The 13,310-nt window shown below is 40.4% G+C and overlaps 1 protein-coding gene across 16 annotated transcripts in view; it reads right to left on the bottom strand.

Annotated features, from left to right (window-relative positions):
* The window catches only part of CLASP1 (cytoplasmic linker associated protein 1), a 171,620-nt gene that overhangs the window by 58,821 nt on the left and 99,489 nt on the right, over positions 1-13,310 (bottom strand). For all 16 annotated transcript variants that reach the window (XM_041403676.1, XM_041403683.1, XM_041403571.1 and 13 more), the window contains 2 exons: positions 12,008-12,115; positions 8,895-9,062 (listed from right to left, as the gene is read on the bottom strand). In XM_041403676.1, the coding sequence (XP_041259610.1) occupies positions 8,895-9,062; positions 12,008-12,115 (276 nt within the window). The remainder of the gene's footprint in view (positions 1-8,894; positions 9,063-12,007; positions 12,116-13,310) is intronic.

The following is a 13,310-nucleotide window of genomic DNA, read 5'->3' on the forward strand; positions in this document are numbered from 1 at the left end:
GATGGTGTAAAACAAGACTACGGATAAGAAGCGGATTCATGCAGTTAACGCTTGTTCACCTGACTGCCCAACAGAATCAGCAGTGGAGAGAGCACTAGTGGACCTGGAATGACGTCGAGAAGCTGCAAGTAGAAGGAATGGCAACACCCACAGGATTAACACACATTGAACCCGAGACAGAAAATGCCACAATCCGAAGGGGATGCGTGTGACCGCTACCGCAGAGGTGTTTCATAGTGACAGGGAATGGCGCTGCATGTGGATGCGGAACAGCTACAGTGCGAGCCCCGCTGCGACGCCTCGCCCGCAGCTTCCCCCCTTCCCCCGTGACCATTAACACAATGCATGACAAAACTCATTTGGAACAGTCCCAGACTGGGTGCAGCTCAGCAAAAACACCCCGATGCACATCAGTCACGTTCCAGACCTGCAGGTCTGGCAGGCGGCCGTCACGAGAACGTGGAGCACATAACTACAGAGCAGGGTTTAGATGTGTCTGATCTAAACCCCAAAGTGAAGCCATGAGGAATGGTTACGAATTGTGCTTGCAGGTATTTTTCCACAACATTCTAGCCTATGCATAATAAAATCAACGTTAACAAAGAGAATGCGTAACCACATAAGTAGGAAGAGTCATACAGGGAGGTCACCAACCACTGTACAGGTCCTCGGGTTGGTTTCTTTTCCAAATGAACACACGTACACACATATTCAGGTGTTGCTACTTCCAAAGGTCCCTTGCTTTTAACAAATTTTGCATACACGTTTCTTGAACCTCAGTATGTACATGCAGAGCTAAGGAGAATATGCACATCACACACCCATCTAGAACGACACATGTATACAAATTGTTAAAAGCAATGGAGCGCACACAGTAGCAGAGGAGCCTAAGCCAAATATAGCTCCCACTTCAATTCCCAGTTGTTAGCAGCACATCAATCACAAAATGCCTTTGGAGAGGTTTTCAGTTCTTGGCTTCAACATACAAGTGAGTTCTTTATGAAAGCAAATGAAAAACGGGCCCAGTCATTCCCAAATTACAGAAATTTTGTCTTTCTAAAGAAGTTTTCCCTATGTCTAGCAACAACATGCTCATCAGCTCAAAGCAACTGACCCAAGAAACCGATTGTTCATTTAAGCAATTCATCACCACAGACTCACTGAAGGCCTTGCTGCTTTAACATCATAACTAGTACTGTCAAGAAACTGAAAAAATAAAGCAGAATCACCTTACAATACAAACAGGCTTTGTCAATTATGCACGTAAATGTGCAGCAGAAAATTCTACATCTTCTGTTTAAGGTAAAGCATTCAAAGACACAGATACTAATATAATGAAATAAGAATCAGCAACGTGAGAAAAATAAAATTTAGGGGTGTTTTGACTTCAAGAGCTTCACTAAAAGCTATATGCAATATGGCCTTTGGCCATGGAGAACCCATGCATTTATTCAAGAGTACTACCCCACTGACAACATACGTAAACTCATGAAAGATTTGCATGATCAGTGGAGGATTATGGACTGAACCTCACAATTAACGTTTGTAGGTCATGACTGCTTTCCCCCAAGCCATCCACTGTGCCCCTGTGGACACCACTGCAAGATCAAGGCCCAGGGAGAAACAAGAATAACAAAAAAATTTCAGAAATCCACATCTCTGCAAGGAGGCTGAATATAGATTCACTCTTGACTGTTTTTACTAACTTAGGAAGCAGGACTCATGCAGACATGTATGCCTGCACTGCAGCCCCAAAACAATAGGATGTCAGTGCTGACACTGACCATACCATTAAATGCAAGAATCTTGTCATTTCCATTTAGTTACTCTAAATATAATTTGCAAATATACAAGTTAATCATTATAAATAAAACCAGACTATGAACAGCAGGATTATATTACCTTTGCATTTTTGCGAGATTAACTGGGTTCTAAAAATACTGTAAGAGAACCACACTGTTTTGACTTAAACTGACATATATAAATTTCTTTGAAATTAATTACACACCACATAATTAACAAGTTCATGAACACATTTGATCTTAAAGCATTTCTACGAAAACACAAGAAAAAGGTAATAGGGTAACAACAACATTGGGTGTTACTGTTGTTGCATTGGTATTTCCTCCCCATGTAACCTTTATGGCCTAATAACAATGTATTTCTAGAAATGCATTACTCTTCAGGTAATTAAAAATCAAGAGCTAAAATGAGATTACTCTTTCCTCACAATTTCCCCACAATAAAACACTATAACACACATCTGTAACTGAGATTATACAGACTCAGCACCAGTGGAAGTGTACAAAGCTCACATCAACCACGGTTCTGATACTCTGCATTTGCTTTTCAGAAAGGGTTCAAGACAGTACTTCAATGACTATATTTTTAATAAAACAAACAAAACACAGCACAGTGACATAGAACACTGATGAATTAACACTGAAATCCAGCCTACTTATATATTTTAGCTGGAGAAAAAAGGCTTCATCCAAACTTGAAGCTAAGCAGGTTAGCTATAAAAATAAGCTACAGTTGTAGATCTACTGTCTTTTTCTAGATCTGGTATGAAATCACCTTCATTTAATCAATGAAATGTTCATCTATTTATCTTAAAGTGCTATGAACCAAGTTATGAATGCAAAGTTGAACTCCTTCCATTTTTCACCAGAAGCTGAAATATTAATGTAAACAGAGTATTATATAGCTCAATATAATAAAGTCATTGAACCCAAAAGCTTCTCCAATATTAAAACTTGTGCTCTGTTCCATTTACACATTACATCATACAACTGTATTTGTCACTATGTGCAAAATAGATACTGTAACACCATTCTTCATTAAATTACTACATAAGTGAAGAGGGTCTGGAGATAACTATATTTCATGTCTGAGATGACAAGTTTTGATACGAGAAGTAATGTATTTGGTTGAACACATGATATGGCATTTGATCAGAAACATTAACTATCTTGCTGTATTCAGCATTGTGCAGAAAATTTCTGCATAAGGTAAGTGCAATGAGATTTTCTATTTGTACTGTACACTTTAACTGCAGTTTAATGATGCTCCTTTAATATCTCAGTCTTTCCTTGGTTCTACACTGCCTGACAAAGTTTCCTACAGCATGTGCAACTTAATTGATGACTGACTGTCCTGTAAAACCTCTACAAAAAGAGAGCTGCTATCTCCACTGGAGGATTCAGGATAAAAATTATATACTGTAACTGTAGCTAGCTGTAAGAAAATCAAATCATGAATAATTGACTCACTCAACAACAGCCTACAATGCTACAAAACTACTTCACTGTGACCTAGAAAATCCAGGCTTGCCCTCCCATAGATTTCCATCAGTGTTATTAAGCAAAGCACAGCAGCCCAATACAAGCTGATTCAATGAAACTAAAAAGTGCAAAAGTACAAACTAAGCTATGTCCCTGCTAACAGTGAAATGCTGAGAACCAGAATTGAAGCATGCAGAAGAAAACAGAAGGGGAAAAAAAACAGGGTTGGAAACGGGGAGTGTCAGGAATCCAGAGGACAGAAAAGAGCTCATTCCACCTAGCAGTGTCTTGAAAGGGTAATCACAACAAGGGAAAAAGGAAAAAAAATATTGACCCTTAAAGCTCCAATGCCTACATGTACTCACCAAGTGGAGGGAAGCCCCGAGCAGGGCTTGTATCTCGACTGCTCTCACGGCTGGTATCACGACTGCACCCCTGACTCATGCTGGGTCGGGGGATACGACTGCTCCGTGCTAGCATGCAGCATGGAGAGTTTCAGAGAAGGTGAACAAGTTTAATGAGGACAGAAAGCTCAAAGTCAAGTCACAGTTCTGTTAGTTATGGTAATTATTACATTAGTAATTACAATTTGTAGCAGCCTGCTCAGGCTCTTTACAAAACCAACTACCTTACATGCTGAGCTGTGTTTGGATGTGAAATTTCAGCAGCATTAATGTCTGGCTGACAGTCTGCTTTTTTCTTAAGCAATCCAAGTTTTGTTATTCAAGTAGAGCAGGAATCTTCAATCATTTAGGGAAGCTCTACTGTTGCAAAACAGATGAGGCTGAAAGAAACCCTTCTGGAATATTTCTTCCTTCATTTTAAAATAAACACCCTTCTGGAACAAATGAGCAGACAAAAATTTCTGTAAGTAATACCGATATGATCTTTTTACATAGATTTGCCTTTCATAAGAGAGTTTTTTAAACAAATATCCTAAGGAAAAAAAAAGGTGTACTGCACAGACTTGCAGAGATATCTTTCTCCAATTAAAAGATACTGGGGAAAAAATAATTAGAACCTGAATACCTGAAAGACAGGTTAAAAAGTAATTTGAATTTGAAGAGAGCAGTAGCTTCAGATATTTAACAGAAACTAACTTCTGCTCCTTAGACATCTCTAGAAGTTTATCTTTATGGTTTTATATGCACACAGTTTGAGACATATGCACCCTTCAGGGGAGCTTTAAACTATATTCTTTACTTGTACAAGACCTTACATGCTTGCAGATGTTTGAGACCCTGAATGTTTTAAAAATGTTTGCAGAAAGTTATTTAGTAAGCTTTAAGCCTGATAAAGAATACTATATTTTCTTAGGGCAAAAACTAGCAGTTAATTGTCAGGAGAATTTAATGACAACAGGGATTTCCCTTGCTGTTTTAAAAAGGCAGTAGCATATTTCAAGTGTTCAGGAATCACTGTTGAAGAATTTTCTCAGGCACAGAGTAAAACCTAATCTGCCAGTTTTGCTGACAACACAGCAGAGGTACATACACATAACATGAATGTGCTAATACTTTGACTGCTTCCTTACTTTTATAAAAATAATGTCATTTGCATGCTTCAGAATATATATATATTCTTACAAATCTCTATTGGCTTGTATACAGAAGTTAAATGTCTAGGCTCAAGCTGAAGTTCCTCTACAGTGCTTCACTGCCCTCACATAAAATGAATATGTTAGCATCCTTCAAGCAAAACAGTACAGAACAGAATAGAAACCTTCATATTTAGGCTTTAAAATTCAAATAGAGACTTCTGCCAGATTCTTGTTTTGTCAAATCCCTCCCAGTTTTGCAAAACCCAGTTCATATCTCTGTGACGAATTAATGGTTCTGATGGTTGACCGCTGATGTCAGACAATGTGAGATGAGCTATCAACCAAGCTGATTAGAACACCATGATGTCTAATGGTACTGAGTTACATGGTCTTACAATAAATAAAACAGACTAAATTACAAGAGCTGGATGAAATTAGGGTCCATGAGTACAATAATCCCATCTCAGATGTACAAGGGAAAAAGCTGACAGGTGAACTACAGGTAAAAGTAACACTAAAGTTCTCCACACAAATACTTGGTTTGAAATTGCAGACACTCTAGAAGCAAACTTCTCATTCTTGGGTCTCATGCTTAGATGTAAATAACGGCAGCCTTCACATCAGGTTTGCACAAGCAGTCATTTCCCTTAAACAGAGAAGATCTGCCCATCTCTTCTATAATACAACCATACTAAAAACAGTAAAGGCTCTTTAGAGAGGGAGAGATTTGAATGATTACAAAAATTAGTGGATGTACACAATAGATTCTCCTTCCATACCAGCTAACAGCAGCAGCATGAAGTATAAAGAAAATGCACTTTAACTGCATTGTCCTACAATAGGTAGGACAATGCTACAGATGAAGCATAATACTGACTGTGCAAACAGAACACCCAAAGCCAAACGCTGGGTACTTCAGCATTAATGGTCAAATAAAAGGGTTGCATGTTACTGGATACAAAAGAAAATCAAGGAAAAAAAATGGATTGAAAAGAACTGAAGGATGAGTCTGCTGTGGACTCCCAGGCACCTGTCTCACATTTTCACCACCACGCTGTGTAGAGAAGATTTTGTATCAGCTACTCAGACTATGTCCTTCAGACATTGCCAGCAGTAAAGGCCAGCAGTGTTGCCATTTAGCTGAGTCTCTCATACCGTGACAGGCTGTCTCTGCAGTGCAGGGAGCAAAAGCAAAGAAGACAGACCAAGTCCCAATTGGAGAATTCTCAACCCTCAAAAGCTGGACAGAAATCAAGTGAATGAGTAGCAAAATGGATTAAGAGGAGTAGGCACCATGAAAGCAGACAGTGTGTCCACAGCCAGCTCTGCTGTGAGAAAGTCTAGGACAGGACAAGGATGGGTTGTTTCCAATAATATTCCAACTTTGTAATGTGTACGGTACATGCAAGTTTTACCAATTTCATCTGGAAAGTCAGAGCATGTAGACATGGCTCACACCATTATTAAAACACACTATCAAGCAGTCTTATGCCAGTGGAACCCAACAGATGCAAATATCACCAGCAGAACATGAAAGTGCTCCTGTTTATCAATCTACCAGAAGAAACTGGTATTTTATTAGGGTGTGAATTTTAATGATTCTTAAGTGGAGACTAAAAATCAGCAGACGCTTTCTTATATCAATACCAGCATTTTAGAGAGTCTGAAATTCTGCCCAACAGCCAAAGGAAAGCTCTGCAGTGGGGAACACCCACTCAAGGCAAGTCAAGAACTGCCTGAAGATTTCCAATAAATGCAGACAGCATAACCCCAACAGAAAGAGTGCTGCTGCATAAAGCTGACAGGCAGCTGTGCTTGCTCCACTTTTTGGAGAATGGCTGTCTTGGATCTCTCACTTCTTTCAGATCCAGCTGTGCCACACGATCTGCAAAGCATCCAAGAAAATTAACTTCAGGCTGATAATTTTCAATCCATGGGAAATGGACATCACCTGCTTGAGCACATGATCTCCTTCAAGGAGCCCGAAGAAATGCTCAGGATTAAATGGACTGCACTCCTCCTTCCTCAAGAGGATGTCACCACTAGTAAAACTCACTGAGCAGATAGCAGAGGCAGGCTTAAAAATGAAGTGTTACAAGCAGAGACATATCGGTGACCACACAGGACCTCAGAACACTGAATGTGCCTTGTTGTGCTGTCTCTAGGGAAACAAAATCTTCTTCAAGCTTCCCAGCATACAGAAGGAATCTACTTCATGGATACCTGCAGTCATCATGGAAATCAAAACTAGCAGTAAAGTACTGATGTTAACAGGCATCCACATGCAGAGGGCTCTATTTTTGCTACTGCCCTGGAGAGCCTGAAGAACTCCAGGGGATGGTTTCTGTATTTGGAATCAAGGTGAGTGGGAGTTTATTTAATGAAATGAACAAACAAAATAAAATACCAAGGAAATATAAAGACTGAAGCAACACAATAAAAAAGCATAAAATACTGTTAGCTACTATGTCATAAAGTAATAAGTACAATGGAATAATGGTATATAGCTGACAGCTCAAAAGCTATCTCCATCTGGGTCAGTATTACAACTTTCAAAATCCAATAAATAGAATTTCTTCAACCGAACAGAAAAGTGTCAGACACTCCTGTTCCCATAACAGCTCAATCCAGGCTGTGTCCATCAACCTGGGGGGAATAGGTGAAAGCCACACAACTGATACATGTCAGATCTCTCTCCCACTCTCAAAGAACAAGCACTGATTATGTTCTCAGGGCGCACATCAGAGAAATGATACCAACTACTCTTTCAAAAGAATTCAAGGCTCCTGTAATATACCTGAAAGCAGGCAACCCAAGAGTGAGGATTCTACACAAGGCAATTTCCCTTCAGGTGCTCAAGAACGTTTCAAATCACACCACATAGTATGATGACCAGCTTAAGCATGTGTGATGGTACCATCCACAATTCTTTGCTTCCTCCTAAAAAACAATGCTCTTCTACACAGTGACAGCAGAACAATTACCTCTAGTATTTGGGAGGCACTTTACATTTTAAAAGCAATGAACAGAAAAGCATAATGTATTCATACAGAGCCCATAAATTAGATCAGACATCAGAAGAACACTGATTTTGGAAAAGCAGTCACAATGAATATGCAGTATTTTTTACGAATCATAACGGCATATACACTCAGGTGCCTCAAACTCATTTCAGTATACTGGAAAGAATGAATAAAATAGTTCTTTATTAACGACCTCCTCTAAATAAAGATGCAGCTCAAATGTAAACATAAAACTATTGCTAAGGCAATAGTTATAAATTTAACTGCCAACAGTAAGGCTACAATTTCAATCAATTTCAATCTACTGGTAAAGTCTCTGGAGACAAAAATAATTTAGAATCCGTATCATTTAAAATGTTCTTCTACATTAGCTTAAAACTTACAAAATAATTTATATTAAAAAATGAAAATGTTCAGACAGCACACTGAGTATCTTTTCACTTCAACTCAGATACACAAAGTTTATATATATGATATTTACTCACCTGATTTTAAAAAGAATTCTGCTGATAAATTTGAGAATAGAAACTATTACTGAATATTTACATAACAGTCACTGAGACGAGAGTATCAAAAACAGAACAATTACTACAAAAGTCTAAAACCTGTTCTAAGAACATCACTCCAGGATATTAAGGATGAGAGAAGAAAGCCATTTAAAATGCAAAATTTCTTAAATAATCCAAGAAGGTGCTTTCTGCTCTTGATTCCATGTGACTGTAAAGATTGCTCAAATCATTTTAGGAATAAGCTTAAATGAGGTCTTTTTGTTCTGATGGTTATTCACAATTCTTATTGCTACCTGATCTAATAATATTGCTCATGTTGAATTTCAAACAGAAAACACATCAAGACACCGTCAGGCTTACTTTGAAACCATAAGCTCAACCTGAAAAATTGAAATTTCTCTCCTACAAACCACAATCACATTAACTTGTCAGCAGAAAAACTCAGAAGAACAACAGCAAATGAACAGGTCCCCAGTCAAGAGGAGAGCCCCTCCTTCAGGCACGCGGGCCAGCACGTCCCTGCAGCGACTGCTCTTACCTAGGCCTATTCTGTTGGGACTCGTCTCCCGACTGCATCCCTGGCTCCGAGGAATCTTGCTGCGCTTCTCTGAGGAGGATGGCACTGGCTGGACTCTGGATGTTCCACTGCTCAGGCCACCATAGGAGCTTCCTAAGAGCTTACCCGGAGAACTAGACCGGCTGCCAGCTAGGAGAGAACCAGAAATGAGGAACAAACGATTAAAACTCCCCATGATTTTAAACACACTGGCAGCAAAACCGGAACACAATCAATTCTCTAATCCAAATCCCTCAGAAAACTAATGGGAGTGTTCCCTACGAGCTTTCAAGAAGACTGAGGAAAGCCTGTGGACAATCAACACTGACATCAGCAATCCTCTGCTGCCCATGAAGATCAAGCCCAAAGCAGACACTGCAGTGTATGAACAGCCTAGCTGGCTTTAGGAGAGCTTGTGGAGGTGCTGGGGCAGCTTTGCTGCAGCAGCAAGGGATTTCCAGGTACCTCACCTCCTCATAAAGCAACACCAACCAGGCTGTGTGCAGAGCCGTGCTGCAGTGCCCTGGCTTCTGGCACAGGTCACCTGCTGCAAAGCAGCTCACTGCTCCACTGCAGTGGTGGTATTGCTTTTCTGCAACAATTCAGTGAAGGAAAATTAAAAAAAACACCATATTTGAACAGATGAACACAATAGTGGGTAAATCCCATGAACCTCACACTCGTAGGGATGCTGGCTTACTTAGGTCTGGCTGGTTAAACCTAAGTTATTTATTTTTCAGATGATGAAAAGTTTTAGCAAGTTGAATAGTTGGCCTGTTTTGTTTTTCCTTGTCTCTTTGAATAGTCCATGGCAACTTTACATTTCTTCTAAGAAATGAGTATGTGAGTCCCTGAAAATCTGCTGTTGCCATTACTATTTCTGACATTAAATTTATTTGCTGAAACAGCCCGGAAAAGTATATTTGAAAGGGTTGCAAGAGCATACTCAGGCAAGCTCACATTTTGAACCAATATTCACACTGATTTCTTACTGAAATGCATCTCACATCTCAGAAAAATTCCATTTCCAAATACTGTTACAACTAGAGTACAACAAAAGTTGAAGACTGTTCTTCTGTCTTAATGTAAGAAGATAGGGAACTCTATTAGCATCATGAACAATACCATAGCACATGTATAAAGTTACTTGCCCCCTCCAATTTCTTGGCCAGAGCTATTCTGAACCAATCAAATACACTCCAATACTGTACAGGGTGCCAGATCCATTCTCCCCACCCCTAAGTGACAGGTGCCAGTCTTCCACACAGCACCATGACCTAAGAGTCATCTCACTGGTGTCAGCAGGGATGTACTGAAGTAACTGGGAGAAGAACTCAGCCCCTGAAGTTTGAGCTGCAGCAGTGAGCCAGCTTTGACATAGAACAGACACTTACCATGTTTCATTAGTGGGAGAAAGCAAAGTCCCCTGCCATACACATTTTGATTTACGACTTCAACAAAATGCTTTTTAAGTCTTACAGTTAAGAGAGAATGAAGAAAGCTAAAAGCTTAGCAGTTAAAAAATGTGAAGGAAATAATGTGAAAAAGCAAGAAAGGGAAAATGTTTCTTACCACCAGCAGGATTAGCTGATCTGGATCCTTGATTATGAGGGCAGACCAAGGGACAGGCAAAAAGTGGATTAAAAGACAGCAAGACAATACAGCGTTCAGCATGCGGTTTGTGCTATACACAATACAGACAGATTTATTTACAAACATGTCACTCCTAAAGCCTCTGCAGAACGCAGTGAGTTAATGTGCAGATGCAACTAAACTTCCCAAGGTTGACCAACTGCTCAGCAAAATGTCAACCAAGACCCAAGTTCTGCTCTAAACTGCACCCCAACCCAGTGTGAGAAATTACAACATGGTTATCCACTGCGTGGGCATGGAGAATCTGGTCCTGTGACTAACTCACTACATTTGAATTTGTAAATTATTCCATGCAACATTTGGTTTAAGGATAAAGATCACATCTGGTTGGACTAGGCTGGAAACTCAGCAAACTAGACCAAGGCAGCAGGTTCAGATTTGACCATCCGAAATCTTTATAAGGCATTCTACAGAACATTAGGTCCACAATCTTTGAAACCTTTAAAGAATAACTATTATTTAAATACTTCTGAGACTTGTCTCATCTGGTCAGACCATTTTTCACCAAACTAGGTTTAGGGAAAAAAAGGTGACTTCTGGCTTTGGATAAGTTCTAGGTTCAACACTGAAGAAATCACTTTACATTAGGATCCCAAAGCCCAAATATATCCTTATGACCCCAATGTAAAGATTTCCATTTGGCCCCATGCTCAATATACTATATCTTTCTGCAGATCTCCCAGTCTAATATAAGGCTATAAACTGCTTTTTCAACCCTCCAGCATGACAGAGCAAAGCAATGAAAGAATGAACAGAGAAGGGCTTTCAAATAGGGGTACAAAGCAAGACAAGTCCTCAGAACAGACAGGTCCTTCACAAACCCAATCTCTGGCTGAAGGTCCTCATAATAGGGACCTTATCTCTCCCCTCAGCTCCTTTTTAAAGTCTGAGTGACAAAATTCTCCTCAGATACACATGACAAATATGCAGCAGCACCATATGTGTGGCTCCTAGGAGAAAACCATGCCTTGCCAGGAAGCCAGAGAGCGCAGATGTGTCATGTGAATCAAAGCAGAACCCTTTTCCCCATATCTACACAAAATAGGTAATATCCTATTTTCAACTGATGCCAACCCCCATTAATTTTAGACAGCTCACGTGTTCACACATACAGAAATAGAGTCACATAAGCAGGAGAGGCTTGGCAGGGCAAGCAGTCAGCTACAGGCACAGGGGGTGTCTCAGCAAGACACAGTGCCAATTATTTAGAGCTACACATCACAGTGACACGAAATTCTGCTGCACAACTGGCAAAAAAAGGCCACAACTAAGCACTGGGATTTGGGGCCCTGTTTGTCAGCAGGAGCACACACTGGCTAGGTGGGGATTAGTTTTATTACGTGTCCAAAGTGAGCCAAATTCTCTGATGGTGCTACTGCAATTCAAGAGAAACACATTAATAACTCTTTGTTCTGCTCCCCCAAGAATAAAGCAATTCTTACGTTGGGACTGGGAAACGACTTTAGCCCGGCTGCGGCCTCGGGTATCGGCAGGCGTAGAGGTGACACTGGTGGCACTGCCAGAGCTCTGCCTCCTGGTGCGAATCCGGCCTGCAGGAATGCAAAGACAATCACACTGTTAACGAGTTTCTCACAAAGGCTGCAGCAGCGTCTAACGCACTATACACACAATTAGCCAGGCTACAAAAGAAATTTACTGGGAGAGGCAACACCTTTTATTAGGCTGGCTGAGATGCAGAAGAGGGAGTGGAAACAGCCACAGCCCATAGTCTAAAACCTTCTTTGCTTTCTGTAATGCTATCAGCCAGTTTAATTAAAAAATATTACCTCTCTATAGCCTCTGCTCCTGTCCTAGAGTAGCTTCTTTACAAAGGATCAATAACAAAAAATTTCAAGCCTCCTAAATGCAGCTTCCTGTATCAAATTATTACTTTCTGACAAGGTGATCACCCTTTCAGAGACAGGTGTGACAGATGCCCTCCCAAATTCCATCGCTGGGATTTCCAACCAGCTGTCTGATGCTTTATATCCTGCTCCACCTGCACAGGCTGGCATGCACTCCCATGACAGTCTGTCAACACAGCCTGACCACACTTTTATTCCAGGCTCATTGAATTTTCCCTGCTGTTTACAGGTCCCTCGTATTTATCCAGAGATCAGTGCAACTTTACTTGTAATGGAGAGCCCTATTTAACATAATCAGTGTTGAGGAAAAGAGATTCTGTGTGCCTTCTCTTTATTTAAGCAGAGAATGGATATAAAGTCCCAAAGTGTTCTCAGTCCTTGTTCTGGCCTTTCCTCATGGAAAAGCCACTGAAATTTGAGCTAGGAAAGCTTATGGGGTCATCAGTTCATCCCCTGCCTGGGGTAGGGTTGTTTCCTACAGAATGCTCTTTCCAGTGCTATGCTTCAATTATCTGTCTCTAGTTAATGGGAAAGAAATGATAATTAAGAGTAACACAAAGAAAGCCTCTATCAATACTTTTCAACACTTCAGTACTTAGCCAAGACTGAAGTTTTTTTCTCAGGACTCATGCCAGTGCTATCCTGCATTCAGAGGATGACTTCCAGTTTCAGGCACAATAATGAAAGGAAAAAACCCACAGCAGGTAAGAGAAGTCTAGACAGCTGCACCCACTGGTTATAGATACTCATCTCCTGCCCTCTGTCTCCACCACAAGCATACAGATATATGAACAGGGAAACACACACACTTCCCACCCAAAAAAACCCACTTGACATAAGGCACACATGCAGGACAAGACAATGGCAAGCAGCCCACACA

This window comes from Onychostruthus taczanowskii, unplaced genomic scaffold (assembly GCF_017590055.1).
Source record: "Onychostruthus taczanowskii isolate IOZ18803 unplaced genomic scaffold, ASM1759005v1 scaffold10, whole genome shotgun sequence".
Classification (NCBI taxonomy): Eukaryota; Metazoa; Chordata; class Aves; order Passeriformes; family Passeridae; genus Onychostruthus; species Onychostruthus taczanowskii.